Source organism: Bubalus kerabau, chromosome 22, assembly GCF_029407905.1.
Source record: "Bubalus kerabau isolate K-KA32 ecotype Philippines breed swamp buffalo chromosome 22, PCC_UOA_SB_1v2, whole genome shotgun sequence".
NCBI lineage: Eukaryota > Metazoa > Chordata > Mammalia > Artiodactyla > Bovidae > Bubalus > Bubalus kerabau.
The window spans coordinates 25,477,626-25,497,972 of record NC_073645.1 but is presented as its reverse complement, the minus strand read 5'-3'; the positions used below and the strand labels follow the sequence as shown (position 1 = coordinate 25,497,972).

General features: G+C 40.5%; 1 protein-coding gene across 10 annotated transcripts in view; it reads right to left on the bottom strand.

Annotated features, from left to right (window-relative positions):
• The window catches only part of GBF1 (golgi brefeldin A resistant guanine nucleotide exchange factor 1), a 124,392-nt gene extending 104,658 nt beyond the window's left edge, over nt 1–19,734 (bottom strand). For 8 of the 10 annotated variants that reach the window (XM_055560383.1, XM_055560388.1, XM_055560387.1 and 5 more), the window contains exons 1-3: nt 19,433–19,733; nt 7,252–7,360; nt 5,748–5,814 (exon numbers count right to left, since the gene is read on the bottom strand). In XM_055560383.1, coding sequence (XP_055416358.1) covers nt 5,748–5,814; nt 7,252–7,347 — 163 coding nt within the window. In that variant the 5' untranslated portion in view covers nt 7,348–7,360; nt 19,433–19,733. Of the gene's footprint in view, nt 1–5,747; nt 5,815–7,251; nt 7,361–11,747; nt 11,806–19,432 lie in introns of all 10 variants that reach the window. The other 2 variants (XM_055560385.1, XM_055560384.1) reach the window with 2 other exon arrangements.
• Nucleotides 19,735–20,347: the final 613 nt, after the last annotated feature.

Sequence of the window (20,347 nt, the reverse complement as noted above, 5' to 3'; positions counted from 1 at the left end):
CGGTATCAAGTATTTTAATATTTCACTTTCCCTTTCATCCCCGTCTCATGCCACAAATCTTACCGCCCAGTCTGTGAGATTATAGATAACTCCAATACGCAAGAGCCCCAACAAGATCTCTAAAAGGATAAAAAGAAATGTGTCTTTGGAATCTAAGCCCACCGTATGGCTTGAGCAGATGCAAGGAAGAGGCATTGGTCCTTCTGCCCCTAAGGCCAGGAAGCCCCAGCCCTGCAGGCAGCACAGAGTTAACTACCCACCCGCTTTGAGAAGCACAAAGGTACATCACTGCAACATGCCTAACATTTACATTGCCTCTCTCTGCTCATTAAACAGGTTTTGGTTAAATAATGAACAAACTGTATTACAGACTCCGATGAGAATTCCAAAATTATAAATCAACTGGGAAAGCCCAAAGGGGCAGACAGACAGGGAGGGGGGAGAAGGATAATATTGACTAATATAAAGGGCGCAGCTTGACAGTGGATATTCCTGCCACACCTGATCAAACACACTCCGTTGGGGGAGGGGAAAGAGAGAAAGAAAGGGGAGATGGGGCAAGACAGCCTGAAATTTGCATCCGGAAAAGATTAAAATGGATTCTTTGGGGATAGAGAAAATACATAATATATATTACTATAAATGCAAAACTGTACTAAAAGCTAACTCAAATGTCAAAGATTACAGCTTGAATAAATTTAAATATAAAAGCCATGTGCTTCTTGAGTTAATGAGAGAGACATAAAAGGACAAACTGGGCCAGGAGGCTAAACAGAGCCTTACGCTGCCTTTGCTGGGCAATGGGTTCAAAGCACAGCAGCAAGTATAGTCAGAGGCATCCCTTCATAGCTATGAGTGCTGAGAAAGAGATGGTGAATCCCATTGCTTTTCCAGTCTACACTTGCTATTTTGAAAAATTAAGATAGATTTCATATGCCATAAAATTCATCCTTCTAAAGTATACACTTCTACAGTTTTTAGTATATTCACAAAGTTGTACAACCATCATCATGATCTAATTCCAGAACATTTTCATCACCCCTAAAAGAAACCCTATTACCATTAGCAGTTACTTCCCATGCCCACTTCCTGCTCCTAGCAACCACACATCTGTTTTAACTCCTTTAGAATAACCTCTTAAAGGATTCTTAAGAGAACTGAAAGACTAAATGAGGGGCAGCAGTCAAGTCTCACTGGAGGTGAGCTATGGCTTTATCCAAAGTACCAATATGCAAACTTTGCTCTCAGGCACTTCATACTTTCCAAGTGCAACCCTCTCTTTAGATGTGGTATTAGAACATTCTATTACTCTAGATATTACAGAGCATTCAGTTATCATGCATTTTGGGCAAATACGGACTGCAAATGTGGTCCAGAGATACACCTGTGAGAATAATGACATGGACTTACCCAACCCTTACTAGAGACAGTAGACTTACATCCTTTACAATGCTCAGACAATGTTCCTGGAGCACTTATAGGTAGCACTTATGCCCTTAAAAGGTCTTCTGACTGCTTACAAGAGGAAAAATTGCTTTGGTTGACTGACAATGTCCAATGAATCACCTATGTCCATTAATAATATTCTTAACCAACCCAGCCAGCAGATAGTCTAGAAAAGTGCAAATAAAAAGCCTTTGTAAAAAGAGACCAAGCCCAAATCAGTTTCATGAGTTTAACTGAATGGAGTCTTGGAATTCCTACCATAGTTCTTCCAACCTAAGTAGTACACCATTCCCAGTCACATAGCATGGGCAGTCCCTTCAGTTTCTCTCTCAAGTTCAAAACCCTTTCCCAGCCTCCGACCATTAACAGGCTTCCAAGAAAGCAATCCTCCTGACACTGCCAATCAAAAAAAAATCTGTTTGTTTCAGTAAAAGAAACAAGAAATTGGTCATGGATTACAAAGTCCAGGACCACAGGAGCAGCTGACCCATAAACCTGCTCCTGGAAGCCAGCACTATGTGGGGGGTCAGAACCAATCAGAAGACCATGAAATGCTCTATTTCAGATCCACTCTGTCATTTTATCAGGTAGGTAATATGTTAAAACCCAAGAACAATGGGGCAACTTAGACAGGCACTGTTTCAATATCTGCCACAGCTACTGGCCCCTGGAGAATATCATCACCTTCTTCTTCACTCTGAGGGAAAGCTTGGCCAACACCCAGCTATGTTCCTAGTACCACTAACAGAACTGGTTCCTCAGCACATTCTGGTTTTAATAGTTTCAAGCAGAAGATAATCTGGATTCCTAACCCAAAGATGTAAGAAAATTAGGCAGCAGACTCAAGTTTGGTAACTCTCAGATGAACTAGAAACCAAATCCTGGATTGCACTACTCACCACAGATACAATCTCTGAACTGAAGTCTTGGGATATGTCAGAATGGAGAAAACAAGTGTGGGATATGGATTGGATGGCAAGTAGGAAACGTGGCTTTATCAGGAGAGCAGCACCACCTCAGCTCCTGAGGGTCTGCAAAGTGCCCAAAAGGCCTACAAGGTAACTCCAGTCTCACCTCAGCCATTTTAGGATGTACCCAGCCACTTAACGGGACTTTCCTGGTGGCTCAGATGGTAAATCATCGGCCTACAATGCAGGAGACCCAGGTTTGATCCCTGGGTTGGGAAGATCCTCTGGAGAAGGAAATGGCAACCCACTCCAGTACTCTTGCCTGGAAAATCCCATGGACGGAGGAGTGTTGTAGGCTACAGTCCATGGGGTTGCAAAGAGTCGGACACGACTGAGTGACTTCACTTTCTTTCACTTTCAGCCACTTATGACAACAATTCTTAGCTGTATATAAAATGCTTGCCAAACATTTTCCAAATGTATTCTCTGAGAAAGATAATACTCCAAACTCTGACCCACGAAGAAGAATTGTAAATATCTATTGACTATTTTTCTTTGTAATTGGGATATGTAAGCTTTACATGAAAAGTTAAAAAGAAAAATCTGGCAGCAATATGGATGCAACTAGAGATTATCATACTAAGTGAAGTAAGTCAGAAAGACAAATACCATATGATATCACTTGTACATAGAATATAAAACATGACACAAATGAACCTACCTATGAAGCAGAAACACTCATAGAGAGAACAGACTTGTGCTATGGGGGAGGGGAGGATGGACTGGGAGTTTGGGCTTAGTGCATGTTGCGTGCGTGCTAAGTTAACTTCAGTCGTGTCCGACTCTTTGCAACTCTATGGACTGTAGCCCACCAGGCTCCTCTGCCCATGGGATTCTTCAGGCAAGAACACTAGAGTGGGTTGCCACTCCCTCCACCAAGGGATCTTTCCCACCCAAGGATTGAACCCTCATCTCTTGCATCTGCTGCATTGCCAGGTGGGTTCTTTACCCCTAGGGCCACCTGGGAAGATGCAAACTACTACGTATAGAATGGACGGACAACAAGGTCCTATTATATAGCACAGGAAACTATATTCAGTATCCCAGGATAAACCATAATGGAAAAGAATGTATATATGTATAACTAAATCACTTTGCTGTACAGAAGAAATTAACACAACACTGTAAATCAACTATACTTCAATTGACAAAAAAATCTGCACAAGCCACCAACTTTCTAAAGCAGCCAAATCACTTTCAGTACAGGCCATAAAATGAGAACATGCCTAGTTGCAGCATTAGCCCTGCTAACTAGCTATCAGACACCTCTTCCTCTATATTTGATCACTGGCTAACATTACCAACACTTTTTCACATTAAGTCAAATTTGCTCCTTTAAAGAAACATGTAGAAAATCCTTAGATTCCCTAGGATTAGGGTTAGGAAAGTAAAAGGAATTTTTCTCCAGATATTCTCCTACATTTCTCATAAAAGGAGAACATTTACTTATTTTTTATTTATTTAATCTGCAGAAGCCTAAAAGCTATTTCAATTGTGGTGTTAGATGTTACTAGCTAAAAACATTCCAGGGATATACACTGCAAAAGCCCTTTATAGTCAACAGAGGAGCACAGCTCTGAGGCTTTCCCTTTATGTCTATATCTTCCCCCCACCAGCTTGAAAAATATGAAGTGTTGAGCCTTTACCTCCTCTCTTGACATGTTTTTAAACATAATGTAAAGCATTTCCTGTGTACATTCTCCTCTAATTGTATGAACAGAAACCACACAGAACAGGGCACTGAATCTGGTGTTTGGGGCCTGAATTCTAGTTTTGAGTTCTGATTCCACTTCTTAGGATCAGTGTGATCTCAGCTAAATTACTTAAAATATCTCTGGGCTTCAACTTCATTCATAAAAGGGGGACAAATCTGCCATGCCTCCCTCACAGGTTGTGTAAAAGTTTCAAAAAGGTATAGTAACTAGGCTTATCATGGTGAACATTTTGAAATGTACAGAAACATCAAATCACAATGTTGTATAGCAAGAACATAGTATTACAGGTCAATTCTATTTCAAAAGCAAACAAATAAACTCACAAACAAAAAGATCAGGTTACCAGAGGCAGGGGGTGGGGGAAGGAGGAACTGGATGAAAGCAGCCAAAAGACACAATCTTCTAGTTATAAGATAAATAAGTATTAGGGCTGTAATGTACAACACAATGGGCTTCACAGGTGACCCAGTGGTAAAGAATCCACCTGCCGACGCAGGAGACATGGGTCTAATCCCTAGGTCAGGAAGATCCCATTGAGGAGGAAATGGCAACCAGTATTCTTCATTCCAATATTCTTGCTTGAAAAATCCCATGGACGGAGGAGCCTGGCAAGCCATAGTCTATGGGGTCAGAAAGAGTCAGACATAACTGAGCGACTGAGCATGCATGTACGCACATACAACATGATAAATGTAATTAACACTGCTGTATGTTACACATGAAAGTTGTTAAGAGACTAAATCCTAAGAGTTCTCACCAGAAAAAAAAATTTTTTTTTCTATTTCTTTAATTTTGTATCTGTGAGATGACAGATGTTCACTAAACTTATTGTGAAATCATTTCATAATGTATGTAATTCAAAGCACTATGTACATCTTGAAGTTATATAGTGCTATATATCAATTACATCTCAATTAAACTAAAAGAAGAAAGAATGAAGTTTCTGATCTGAAATATAAATAAAACAAAAGGGAAAAAAATTCAGTAAGGTAATAAATGTGAAAGTGGCTTTGAAAATTCTAAACATATAAATATTACATAAGATAATTATGATTAGGAAAACAAAGGCGGAGTGTGTGACACAAAAGATTCTGGGAACAAGTGAAGACTAAAAGAGCTGCATTACAAAGCTCAGGTCCTAAAACCAGTAAGGATTTTCTGTAAGAGAAAGGTTACACTGCAAGTATTAAATAAACACTTCACTTGTGTCATCAACTTCCTATCTGACGGCATATGTGAGTTAGAGAAAGAAAAATAGCTAAAACAAAACAGAACATTAGCCAAAAATAACACTTATAACTCAAGCAAAGAAGGAAGCTTATAATTGTATGAACGCCGATTCCCCACTAAAGTGGGACACTAAGAGCTCCAGGAAGGATCAGCAGTAAAATAAACCAGAGCAAACTACACCTGTGGGCCAAAACTGGCTTGCAGCCTGTTTTTTTAAAAGAAAATTGTATTTATTATTCATTTAAGTATTATCTGAGTCTGCATTTGAGTTACAATGACAGAGTTGAGTAGTTGCAGTTGCTACAGCCTGCAAAGCCTAAAATATCATATAGTCTTATACTATAAAGAAAAAGTTTGCCCATCCTTGCAATAAATCAAACACACTTACCTGTTACATTGTTTAAAACCTCCTTTAGATGACTGAAACTATGCAGCAGAGGATCCCTTTCTTCATCCTATAACACACAGATTAAAAAAAAAAAAAAAAGAATTCATTATCAGACCAAGAGTAAAAAGGAAATAAAAGATAGATCAAGAGCTCTTTCTCTGAATCCAACCAGAAAATTCAGTCAGTTTTCCTTCTGACGAAAAGGAAGTTAGCCATGGTTCATTTTTCCAGTTCTCTAATCTCTTATCTCATAGAAGTACCCTGGGCTTACCTAAAATAGTACATCCTGAAGTGCTAATCTTAATCTACACCAAGACCATGGCATTCAAGTTACCATAGACTGCTAGGTCTTCTATATGTGCTATGGTCTGAATGATCATGACCCCTCAAAACTTCTGTGCTGGGACTTCCCTGGTGGTCCAGTGGTTAAAACTCCATGCTTCCACTGCAGGGGGCACAGGTTTGATCCCTCCTTGGAGAACTAAGATCCCACATTCCTAGAGTGTTTCCTTCCCCCTTCTACTATGTGAGGATACAATGAGAAGTCTGAGATCCAGAAGTACCTCACCCAAGCATGCTAACATTCTGATATTGAACTTTCAGCCCCTGGAAATAAATACATTGTTTAAAAAAAAAAATCTGTTTATAGGTTTCCTAGTCCATGGTATTGGGTTAGAACATCCCAAATAGACTGAAACATACAGACTGAGACATGTATTACCCTATCTCTTCTCTTTCTTCATAGCTATCATAGTCATATACATTCATCCCTAACTCCACTCTTACTTATAAAACAGTTAATTAATCAAAGTGAGAAATTTCTAAACAAACATATACATATTCACCAAGCTAGAAGTGTCTAAACTTTAATTTTACAACTGTACTCAAAACTGTTTTATACAACTGTAACAAAAACATCACTGAACATACATATGCAACAAAGAGAGTCAGCTTTACAACAGTTAAGCTTACTCATTTGATTAGCAAGATATGGTCTCTATATTTGAAAGCTTGCTGAATTTCCAAGGAGTACCATTACAAAGCCATATTCCATGTGCCAACAACTGCACTAATTGAAATGAATTTGATAGCTAATTATAGTTCTCAGGAATCAGAAGGTAAGGAATCTATATCGCAATTTTTTTCTAATATTTGAATATTAGAATAAATTCTTAGAAGTAAAATTTCTGGTTCAAAAAGTAAACAAACAAAAAAGAAGATAAGAAATCTTTCTAACATGTTTAGACACATCGAAGAGGTCCCAAGTACTAGCTTAAGCTGCTTATAAAAACAGCTAGAAGAAAAATGGCATCACCTTTCGGGTTCTAGAGGAAAAAAGGCAGCTTATAAATTTGACTCTTATTAAAATAAAACAGAAGGGTCCTTGATACCCTTCTGAAAAACTCTGAATTTCTCCTATTATCATTATTACCAGGAAACTGACCATGTAGCAGATCCCCTACAACAACTCAGTAACCAAATGTTCTGCCCATCCCCCACTTACCAGTGGTGTATGGGTGCTCCATCGGGCATTTCGTTTGATGGCCCCAACCACAATGTTAATTTCCCCTTGAATGATGTAAATATTTTTATCCACCATCCTGGCAAACCTACTGAAACAGTTAAGAGAAAAGTTAGTTAATATTTGGTTACCCAAGAGCATCCCCATGCTTGAATCAGTACCTGATAAGGTTAGAACTATTAATTTAGCTTTTTAGTACCAAGATTCCCCACCTATAATACTAAAATGTGATAAGGTCCTTCTTATGTTATGAATCCAATTACCTGGCTCTTCTAGAGGTCTCTAAAAGTTCAAGATACAACTCCAAAAACATCACACCAGAAAATTTCTCTAAGGCACCTCAACAAACTCTAACAAGCATTCAAATTCCTCAAAGTCAATGTCCCCCAAATCTACCCTACAAAGCATGAAGACAAGCAGATACCTCTGTGTGCCTAGCTTGTTAAAGAAATATTTCAGACCTTCCTATTGTTCTTTTACTTTATCAACCCAATCAGTAATGAAGGTCTAAGTTAAAAAAAAAAAAAAGAATGAAGGCTTTTAGAAAAATAGCCTTAGTTTGGAACCACAGTTACAATATCAATTTTTAGACTGCATTTATACTACCAAGTCGGCTCCAGAAAATTGGACAGTGGCAGTGATGCAAGCTTTGAAAAGTTCTGAAAAGTCAAGTTCACTTGCTTATAGCAGGAAATCTCTAATAAGCAAACTGAAAGGTAGACTCTTCTTGGCATAGAGAAAACCTTAATAGGAGCTTATAAAACCAACCTAATCACGTCCCATTACTTGGAATCCTCCTCAAAATAGATAAAATTTTAAAAAGCAAAAGGGATAAAAAGAAGGGAAGGGGAGACACACAGTTATATAGACATTTAGATCAGGCTCAAGGAAAATTAAAACACTAAGGCTACACATGTACCCCAATGCAGCACTATTCATTGCAACACTTTTTACAATAGCTAGGACACAGAAGCAAGCTGTATGTCCCTGAATAGATGAATGGATAAAGAAGCTGTGGTACATATATACAATGGAATATTACTCAGCAATAAAAAAGGGATGCATTTGAGTCGATTCTAATGAGGTGGATAAACCTAGAGTCCATTATACAGAGTGAACTCAAAAAAAGGAAGACAAATATTGTATACTAGCAATATATATGGAATCTAGAAAGATGGTACTGATGATCCTACTCACAGTGCAGCAAAGAAGATGTAGACATAAGATCATTGTTGGGGAGGGAGAGGGTGGGATGACTTGAGACATATACATTGCCATATGTAAAATAGATAGCCAGTGGGAATTTGCTGCATGACACAAGAAATCCAAAGCTGGTGCTCTGTGACAACCTAGAGGCATGGAATAGGGAGGGAGGTTTAAGAGGGAGGGGACATGTGTATGCCTGTGGCTGATTCACGTTGATGTATGGCAGAAACCATCACAATACTGTAAAGTAATTATCCTCCAATTAAAAATAAAATAAAAAACAGTGAGGTTAACAGAGTAAGTGAAACGATTTCAGAAATATTTACTTAATGAGCAGCTACTATGCATAAGGCATCTTTCAGAGTGCTAAGGAACAGAGTAAAAGACATGGAAAGAGCCTCAGACATACTGTGAAATGAAAAAACAAAAAAACTGTAGTATATGATTATATGTCACCAGTTATGTAAAAACCAACTAACCAATCCTACATAAAATACTAGATTTTCGTTTTAAAAAATATGTAATATTTAACATAAAGTAAGATATAAAGCCCTTGGACTACAAGGAGATCAAACCAGTCAATCCTAAAGGAAATCAACCCTGACTATTCACTGGAAGGACTGATACTGAAGCTGAAGCTCCAATATTTTGGACACCTAATGCGACGAGCTTACTCATTAGAAAAGACCCTGAAAAGACTCCTTTTCAGGACTCTTAGAAAAGACTCCTGCTGGGAAAGACTGAAGGCAGGAGAAGGGGATGACAGAGGATGAGATGGTTGGATGGTACCACAAATTCAATGGATGTGAGTTTGAGCAAGCTCTGGGAGATGGTGAAGGACTGGAAAGCCTGGCATGCTGCAGTCCATTGGGTCGCAAAGAGTCGGGCATGATTGAGCAACTGAACAACAGCAACAAAGATATAAAGGGGCTTCCCTGGTGGCTTAGTTGGTAAAGAATCTGCCTTCATTTCAGGAGACCTGAGTTAGATCCCTGGGATGGGAAGATCCCCCTGGAGAAGGGAATGGCAACCCATTCCAGTAATCTTGCCTGGAGAATTCCATGGGCATAGGAGTCTGACAGGCCACAGTTAACGGGGTCGCAAACAGCCAGACATGACTGAGTGACTAACACTTTCTTTCACTTTCAAGATATAAAGAGTGATATAACAAGCCAGTATCCAGATTAAGAACAGTACAACTGAAGTCCTTCCTAATTACATCCTTCTCTCTTTCATCCATAGTCCCCACTATTCTAAATCTTTTTATTAAAATTTTAATGTTACTTTATACTTTTACTTCATTGATATGTATCTTTAGACAGTATGTATCATTCTGCCTATTTTTATATTTTGTATAATATCAGATTGTATGTATTCTTCTGCAATTTGTCTTTTTCCCTTGAAATACTGTGTTTGTGAGTCATCTAATGTCGTTACAGGTATATAGAGAGATATAGGTATATAGAGAGATATGTAAACAATGAATAAAAGGTTTGAGTAGATGTACCAAAACTCAATAACCACAGCTATCTCTAGAGAAGGTATTATGAAATTAGGTTGCAATCAGAGGATACTTATAAAGGCACCCCACTCCAGCACTCTTGCCTGGAAAATCCCATGGATGGAGGAGCCTGGTGGGCTGCAGTCCATGGGGTCTTGAAGAGTCGGACACGACTGAGCGACTCCCTTTCACTTTCCTGCATTGGAGAAGGAAATGACAACCCACTCCAGTGTTCTTGCCTGGAGAATCTCAGGGACGGTGGAGCCTGGTGGGCTGCCATCTATAGGGTCGCACAGAGTCGGACATGACTGAAGCGACTTAGCAGCAGCAGCAGCATAGCCTTATCTATGTTCTAATTTTTCACAAGAATGTATTACTATACTATCAATATAATTTAAAATTAATAATTATGAAAGAAATGAGATATAATTTCTGCCCTTGAGGCATTTATAGAGTTCAGCAGGATCTAAAAGAAAACTGAACCAGAGACACGGGGTGGGGGGTAGGGGGGAAGCACGCTGCAAGTAGCTCTATTTGCATATTTTGCATAAAGAAAGTGAGAAGCATGAAAACTACTATGACAAAGGAAAAAAGTACAAATTTTGTAAAGGCCTATAACACCTCTCTCAATCCACAGGGAATTCCAACAAAAGATAGTATCTATTGTTTAAAGATTTTGGTTTTTTGGCCTCACCATGCAGCATGTAGGATCTTCCCCAACCAGGGATCAAAATGATGCCCCCTGCATTGGGAGCACAGAATTTTAACCACTGGACCATCAGGGAAGTCCCAACATTTATTTTAATAACAATTTAAAGAAACAACTAGGTTAGTCTCAGAAGACTAAATGCTCTAAGCACACAATAATATTCTCTTCAATGAATGGAGAAGATTCAATGATGAGAACACATAATGATGAAGAGGAAGAGAATCAAGAAGTAGAAGAAAAATAAATTTAAAAATAACTTAAAGTATCAGAAAAGATAAAATCTCTAGTATCTCTTCTTCCTTAAATTATTTAGGCAAGATGAATATGTTCTAGATCTCTGGAAAGATTTTTAAGACACTCTTAGCATAGTGGTGAGTATCCCCACCTGTCATTCGGGAGACCAGGGTTCGATTCCCCACTGTGGAGGAGTGTTAAACATTGGGTTTCCCACGCGGCACTAGAAGTAAAGAAGCTCCTGCCAAAGCAGGAGACATAAGAGACACAGGTTCAGTTCCTGGATTGGGAAGATCCCCTGGAAGAGGGCATGGCAACCCACTCTAGTAATCTTGCCTGGAGAATCTCGTGAACAGAGGAGCAGAGGAGCCTGGAGGGCTATAGTTCAAAGGATCGCAGAGAATCAAACATGACTGAGGCAACTTGACATAGCACACAACAGAGGTTGCCACTGGAGAACGGAAATTCCAGTTCCTTCCTCTCACAGTGGAGGGGGGAAGCCTTACTTTTCTTTGTATATTCTTTTATACTTTTTGAATTTTGTGTCACATACATATATTACCTATTTTTAAACTTTAATTAACAGATTTTTTAAAATGAGTAGGCTCTTTAGAAAAATAGTTGTATTATTTCATGTGTAAATGATTAAGAACAGCAATCAAAGTTAATTAATAAACATTCACCTCAGTCAACCAGATATTACTTAGCACATGCTAAGCAAAATGCTAAACAGAGTCATACCGAATTATCCCTATCCACCCACAAGGAATTTATAATCTAATAGATTAAACACATACATCTATACACAACCCATACATATCCCAATACCTGAGTGGTACGCAGTGTCACAGGGGTGAAGTAGAGAAAATATTCCTGTTAGAGAACACTGGAAAAGCAAATGAAAAACAGGATTCAAACAGCCAAAAATACAAGAGAATGGCAAGAGCAAAAGCTTACTGGTGGGAAAATTCAGTATGTAAAGGATCAGGATTATTCCAGGCTTGTTGGAACATTATTCCTAGGAGAATAATAGCAGGTAAAGCTACAAAAGCAAGTGGGGGGCCTGGAGGGCTTTCAATATATGTAGTATATATACTGACTACAATATTGTAAAAAATATTTGGGGGGGCCTGGAGAGGACCACTATAAAATAAGAATATTTAATTTCTCTTTTTTTTGGTTTTGCTCCAGGGCATGTGGGATCTTAGTTCCCCGATCCAGGATCGAACACAGGTCCCCTGCCCATGATTCCCCTATAGCAGAAGCTCGGGGTCTTAACCACTGGACTGCCAGGGAAGTACCTTTAATTTCTTTTTTGAAGAACTAAGAGGAATTCCCTGATGGCTCAGTGTGGGAATCAGTTGCCAATGCAGGAGACATGGGTTGGATTCCTGATCCAGGAAGATCCCACGTGCCACAGAACAACTAAGCCCCTGGGCCCCAACTATTGAGCCTGTGCTCTCGAGCCCAGGAACCGCACCTACTGAAGTCCAGCCACCCTAGAATCCGTGCTCGGCAACAAGAGAAGCCACAGCAAAGAGAAGCCCATGTACCACAACTAGAGAAAAGCCCGTGAAGCAGCGAAGACCCAGTACAACCAAAAGTAAATTTAAAAAAATTTTTAAATAAAGAATTAAGAGCAAGAGAGAAAACACCCATACTGAGAACAATACAGAAACAAGAAACAACACTATACTACAAATTGCAAACAAAAGTGTCAAGACTTATCTGAGATCTACATGCTATTTGGAAGGCTTTCAGAAGAAATAAATTTTTAATTGGGATCAGATCAGATCAGTCGCTCAGTTGTGTCCGACTCTTTGCGACCCCCTGAATCGCAGCACGCCAGGCCTCCCTATCCATCACCAACTCCTGGAGTTCACTCAGACTCATGTCCATCGAGTCAGTGATGCCATCCAGCCATCTCATCCTCTGTCATCCCCTTCTCCTCTTGCCCTCAATCCCTCCCAGCATCAGAGTCTTTTCCAATGAGTCAACTCTTTGCATGAGGTGGCCAAAGTACTGGAGTTTCAGCTTTAGCATCAGTCCTTCCAAAGAAATTCCAGGGCTGATCTCCTTCAGAATGGACTGGTTGGATCTCCTTGCAGTCCAAGGGACTCTCAAGAGTCTTCTCCAACACCACAGTTCAAAAGCATCAATTCTTCAGCGCTCAGCCTTCTTCACAGTCCAACTCTCACATCCATACATGACCACAGGAAAAACCATAGCCTTGACTAGATGAACCTTTGTTGGCAGAGTAATGTCCCTGCTTTTGAATATGCTATCTAGGTTGGTCGTAACTTTCCTTCCAAGGAGTAAGCGTCTTTTAATTTCATGGCTGCAGTCACCATCTGCAGTGATTTTGGAGCCCCCCAAAATAAAGTCTGACACTGTTTCCACTGTTTCCCCATCTATTTCCCATGAAGTGATGGGACCGGATGCCATGATCTTCGTTTTCTGAATGTTGAGCTTTAAGCCAACTTTTTCACTCTCCACTTTCACCTTCATCAAAAGGCTTTTTAGTTCCTCTTCACTTTCTGCCATAAGGGTGGTGTCATCTGCATATCTGAGGTTATTAATTGGGATACCACCTGAAGTAATCGACCTACACTAAATCAAAATTCATTAGGCATCAAAAGCTAACAAATTTCTAAGATAGCAAAGGTCTAACAAAAAATCATTGTCATAAGTTTCTTAGTTAAAAAAAAAAAAAAAAGAAACATGTAGGGAATAAAGAGAAATTATTTTCAAGGACTATGTAGAGTTGCCTAATCTCCCTCCAAGCCTTGAAACACGTCTCCTTACCCAAGAATCTCCCAAGGGAAATTTGTCCTTTGGGTTCAAAAGGGAAGCTCTGATGAACCACTTGCTGCCTGGTAGCCAACGACCTAGAACCCCCTTGTCACAAGGTCACAAAGGCCAGCAGACACCTCATGAGTATGGTAGAAAAGAGCTTAAGGTTTACCTTGTATCAGAAATAATATAAGAACAAACAACTAAATACACAACACAACAACTAACATCCTCCAGGGAAATAAGCCACTGTCTTATCTGCTCAGAGACTCCGAGCAACATATATTATTTGAAACCACTATCTGTTTAAACCTGGGTCTAACAGGATTCCTCTAGTATTTTGCAGCATCCCAGTTACACACCCCAAGAGGATCCAAAGAGGAGTCGTCACTGTATCAACTAGCAACTCCCTCTAGACTACACCCCAGGGAAGCACAAAAAATTTACAACAGGGGCTAAGGGAAGGAAGATGTGACTAATAGGGAAGGGCATACACATTGCCGTAGCTTTGGTAATGCTCTGTTTTTTAAGCTTGGCTGGGGACACTGATGCCCCATGTATGCTCTATATACTCTTTATATAAGAGATCATCAAGGGACTTGCCTGGTGGTCCAGTGGTTGAGACTCTGCCCTCCCAATGCTGGGGGAGTGGGTTTGATCCCCGATTGGGGAACTAGGATCCATGCCTTGCACTGTGGCCAAAAAATATTTCTTAAATAGAACATCAAAAGTTCTTTCTTGTTCAAGTCACGATCTTTGCTGTCTGCCTTTGTGCATGCTGTTCCTTTTCCGTTTTGAACATTTTTTCCCACTCTTATCCACCTGGTAAATCCTTACTCACTACATCCAAAAGTCAATGAGAGACTTAGAATACCACAGTGGTATTCTTGCCTATTATTACCTATATGATCTTAATTAAACAAGTTCCTTAGGCTCTCTGAGCCCCAGTTTACAGTTCTCATTGCAAAACTGAGCTAGTACCTCCTCATCCACTTGTTGTTAAGGCCGAGCATGCTATTAGGAATATTAAAACCCCTCAAAGGTTGGCTGTTATTATGATAATACCTAAGGTGTAAGTCTTCCCTAGCTAACCTACTTTCCAAGAGTGGTTTGGTTTTTTTTTTTTCTGTCACCCCATAGCACTGCACCTACCTCTATTTAAGCATATATTATGCTAATTTATAATTATTTATTTAGTCTGTCTCTCCCACGAGTCTATGAGCATTTCAGGAAGAGACCATAATTTATCATCTTTTACATAGAAAAATGATAAAGAAAAATGATAAATACATAGTAAGAAAAGTGATAAATACTGAATGAATAAATGAAAGAATACCAAGACTGACTCTTCAATATTGATGCAGTTCACATCCACCTCTTGTGAGAACAATTGCTTCACAGAAGACAAGGACTCTAAGCCAGGCAGGCAAAACTTTCTGTAACCCACGTTTGTTCCTCTACTATTAAAAGAAGTTACAAACCTTCCATATTAGCCACTCTATGGACAAAAAGAACCCACATTTATCCACCAAAGAATAATGCTTCTGATTTACATCTATCTTCCTGAAGTCTCCTCATATGCTATGTGCATGTTCACATTTCTTCTATGAAACATTGTAAATAATTACAATTCTTTATGTAATTGTCAATTCTTCATATTCATGTATATGTGTCTTATTTTCTTTGGTACTAGATTAGTTGGGGCTTCCTTGGTAGCTCAGACAGTAAGGAATATGCCTGCAATACAGGAGACCAGGGTTTGATCCCTTCGTTCAGAAGATTCCCTGGAGAAGGGCATGGCAACCCACTCAGGTATTCTTGCCTGGAGAATTCCATGGACAGAGGAGCCTGGCGGGCTATAGTCTAAGGGATCTCAAAGAGTTGGACACGACTAAGCGACTGAACACACACACACACAGATTATTAGTAGACCATTATTTTTTTTCTTCATTGCTTAAAAGTTGTTCTTATCCAACTAGAAATTAGATTCTCCAAAGGCAAAAACTCAGGGTTTTTTCTTTTTCATGGTGCTTTGATGTCTAATACAGAGCTATGTAAAACAAGAAAACTCTGATGGGCATACTAAGAAGGTAGAAGGTACCAGGAAGCTGAACAACCATCAACTGGCCCTTCCAAGGTTTATCTTCACTCATCTCTCTAACATCCCAGAGAACCACCAAAGATGCAGAGCTTTTAAGGTTTCTATAGCTAGCCAAAGAACATGCCATAATTCTGTGCTTTGTTGAAAGTGAACAAAAATTACTGAATTAGTAAACAACTTACTGGGCTCAAGAAATTTACTTCAAGTATGGAGGTAAGAGAAAATCAAACCAAGAAATAAGCTGATTCCCTGAGAGGATACAACTGGAAAATCCTCCCAACCCAATAAGCAGGTGACTGGTGTACCCCATCTCTGCCATTCCACCTCCTCCCTCTATAGAGATTCTGAGGTTATCCCAAGAACTATATGCAGTGAGTTACTGAGATAAGCCCAAAGTTGTCCAAAGATGTCCTTTCTGTCACCTTGGAGATGAAAAATGAAACAAGGCTTCTTTCTCTCACTCATCTTTTAACCACTCAGAGCATCCAACATGACAACTCAGTATAAAAGTTGGCCGAGTAAGACAAATATTAAAAAGTGAGTCTGTATGATTATACATAGAGAACTGCAGTGATTAAGTCTCATGAGGTCTGCTCATTTGGAATATCAGGAGTCATCCTCCACTGTCATGGCACAGAATCCAGTCCACAGACGTATTTTCCACCTGTAAAAGGCTTTTAAGTAATTTAACTAGTTACCAACAGTTTAAAACACAATGATCTGAATTCCCAGTTTCTCCTGAAAAATAGGAAGCATGGTCATACTGTGCTCACATTTCAGTACACTACAGTCACTGCTACTGCTGCTGCTGCTGCTAAGTCACCTCAGTCGTGTCCGACTCTGTGCGACCCCATAGACAGCAGCCCACCAGGCTCCCCCGTCCCTGGGATTCTCCAGGCAAGAACACTGGAGTAGGTTGCCATTTCCTTCTCCAATGCATGAAAGTGAAAAGTGAAAGTGAAGTCGCTCAGTCATGTCTGACTCTTAGCAACCCCATGGACTGCAGCCCACCAGGGCCCTCCATCCATGGGATTTTCCAGCCAAGAGTACTGGAGTGGGGTGCCATTGCCTTCTCCAACTACAGTCACTACTATATCCTAACACATTCCCTCCTGGCTCACTTCACTCAATTACATTACCTGCCTGATACTTAGGCATTTGAGCTTGCAATCCTTAGTTTCTTTTTTTTTTTTCTTTTTTTTTCCTAGTTTATTTATATGATGGCAATAAATCATTCTTTCATGATCACATCCACTACAAGTGGGCTCCAAATCACCACAAAGTCCAGTACATTTTCATTTAAATAAACAACTGTCATTGAACATAATGAAATACAGAAAAAGAGGAAGAATAAAAGCTAAAGAGCTAACAATTACACTTACACAGCTCTTCTAGCCAGAGGTAAAATTAACCTCCCTGACTCCCTTCAACTCAGTTCCACAATTACCCCACAACAGAATCATTCTAATTAGTCACCTTGAATCACAAGGACAGACTGATCAATCAATAGAAGTGCTGTACAAAGACAAGGCTGATCCTTCCAGTGAGTATTGTATAAAGACAATGGGTCTCCTCAAAAGCAGGAGCTGTGTCTTTTTCCTCTCTAATTACTAGCCAGTTTAAGTACCCAAACAATAAAGTTATTATCTAAAAGTGGCAGTCATCCTGCCTTCTGGAACACAGAGAAGGAAGTAGTAGTGTAACTACTGAGAACTTGAGTTCAACTGGGATTGGTGCCCAGCTACTCATGAGGAGATGTGTCTACAACCTGAGTTCCCACTGTGCCAATGAGCATCACTGTCAAGATTAGAATGTACTGTTTACAGGCACTTATAAAAAGAAGCTCAAATACAAATCTTGAAGGAAGAACAAATTTTCTGATTTGGGATGGGGGCTGGAAGTAAAGAACTATTTCTATCCAGAAAATTACTTTTTAAATAAGAAAAGGTAAAATCTTTGATGCCTGACTTACCTCCAAGCCCAAGTGAAAAGATGCTGAACTGGTTATACTATCTATCCAAAGACTAGACTGCCTATTATGCAAAGCATTATCAACTCAACAGGGATCAACAGGGCCTATCAACCCAGATGAGAAAAGCAGACCCTGGATACTTCAGGTTAGATAAGTTCAAGTTAAAATGCAAATAGTGTCCTATAATTTCCACCCCATTTATTTTAAATCAACAAATACATACACACACAATTTCAGGAGGGCACAGTTTATAGTCACTCTAGAACCTAGATTGTTTTCCCTTCTAACATAATGAGGTTTACATTCTCCTTGTTACTACCTCACCATGCAAAAGGCCTGACTGCCAGGGTCAGAACCAGGCCACAAGATCACACACTAAATCTAATCCTAGGTATGGATAACACTTACTGAGTGTACATTACATGCTAAAAGGCACTTAGGTTGACATGCACAGTATAGGCCAGTACACATATACTGCTACTGCTTTTTAGAGCACATAAACTGAGCACAGCAAAGCAACCTCCAATCAGACCTTTCCATTTGTGTCCTCCACAGGGTCCAGAGGTGTGCCTTGTGTACCTGATTTAAAAGCATACCAAGTTCTATGTCGTGCATTAAAAGACACTATACCTATTCCTTATTTTTAAAGGCATTCTTTACCACTGAGGGACTCTTATAGCTTTACAATACAGCAGTTTGTCAAAGTCATCACAGCACCACAAACTACACTCTTTGAGGTTATGTTCCATCATTCATTCTGCTGTCCTGACCCTACCACTTTTAAACTGATTGAATATCTCTCATGACTCTTCCTACCACTAAAAATAATAGGCCAACAGTACCAACTTCACAGGTTTTCAAATCCCTCTCTGCTCTCCTCCAAATATGTTGTAACAGAATGGCTTCCTTGAGATTAAACTTCATCTCCTTAGGACAAGTGAAGAGAAGACCTGGGGAAGATATGGCAATCAAAAATATACACCTGAAGAAAATATTTGTAAAAGATGAAAGAGGCGCAGAAGATTAAGTCCAGTGTTTACACACAGACCCAGACTGGCAGGTGAGCAGCCCCATAAAAGGAAAGCCTTCTCTTAACCCAGGTCCTCGGGACACTGGCCTCAGTCCTTCCACAAGCTTTCTCACTACCTGGTCTAGTAGTAGTGATGATTAGTTCATCATCATTAATGAAGCAGTTCAGCTGTGTTAAAGAGGCATTCACACAGAAGTGGGCGCTGCACAAAATCCAGAGAGACTCTCATCCAAGCTCTAAATATCAACCCTGAAAAGTAGATATGATACTCTTCAAGTTTGCTTTCAGCTTCTGAAAACTGGGCTCTTTAGGACGCAGGAAGCTCCAAAAGAGAGGAAATAGGCTAAGCCTGGAGACACAGGGAGAAGGATTCCGGTACTTGCAAGAGATCAAAAGGCAGAGTTGAAGTCGCCCCTCCGGCGGCAGGGGCCTGACCTTTGCCCCCTGCACCTCTCCCAGTGCCCTCCCACAACAATCTCTCTCTCATCTCGTTCTTGCCCCTGCGTCCCTAACCCAACCCGGCTCATTCGGTTTAAGGGCTCTCCTCTCCTTATTCCCTCTCGTCATGTCAGGGCGGCCTTCACGACACTGGAACTCTAGTAAGAGACTTCGCTGACCTGTCAGCGGATCCAAAATGGCGGGGCCTAGTCCCAGGACCGGCGGCGGCTGCTCATGTCCAGCCCGGGCCTCGAAGGCGTCTCTGAGCGGCTCTCCCGGCTCTGGCGGCAGATAGGAGCAGGAAAGGAGCCCTTTCCGGGAGTTGAGGCCGAAATCAAAGCCCACCCAATTAGCCAGGAAGAGTCGGCCAGAACGGGCGGTGGAGCCGGCTACCTTCCCTGTCAGCTCACTGACGTGGTAACTAGCCTCAGTCTAGCCCGCTGCTTGGTAACTGCACGAGCCCTGCCGCTCATAGCCAATCATAGCTTCGCATCGTGAAAAATGGCATTTCGGTTACCCAATCGAAGGAAGGAAATTGGCGTCGGGAGGCGGGTAGTGCCTAAAGAGGCGAGATTACAAGGGAAAGAAAAAGATAGGCAGAGGACAACCAACGGATACGAGGACTCTCTGAGTGACAGTTCCTAGAACCAGTAAAAAGGCAGAAATTATGCTGGCAGTTGGAGAGGTGGAGTTAGGTAGAGTTAGGTTGCAGTGCACAGTTTGGCAGTGGCTGCTGGGCATTATGGGGAAGAAAGCTATGATTTGCTGGAAAGGGGGCGGAGTCCGTTTTGAGAGCCTTGAGTGGCCGACACTATTCTCTCTACTCCGAAACCGGCCGCTTCTCCCTATTAAAGTCACCTGGGCCAATACCATAAACTTGAGGAATCGTTTCCTTTCAAGGCAGCTCAAGGGAGCGATCTATTCCAACCTCCCGTCCCCCACCGTGCCTTCTGCTTGCTTGACTTCTCATAATGAATCTGTCCCATCTCAACTTTGTTTCTGTGTCTTGTGCCTTATGCCTATCATCCTGAAATAGACAATGGGAGGTGACAACAGGCTTGGATATCTAATTCAAGTCCTTTCATTTTATGGAT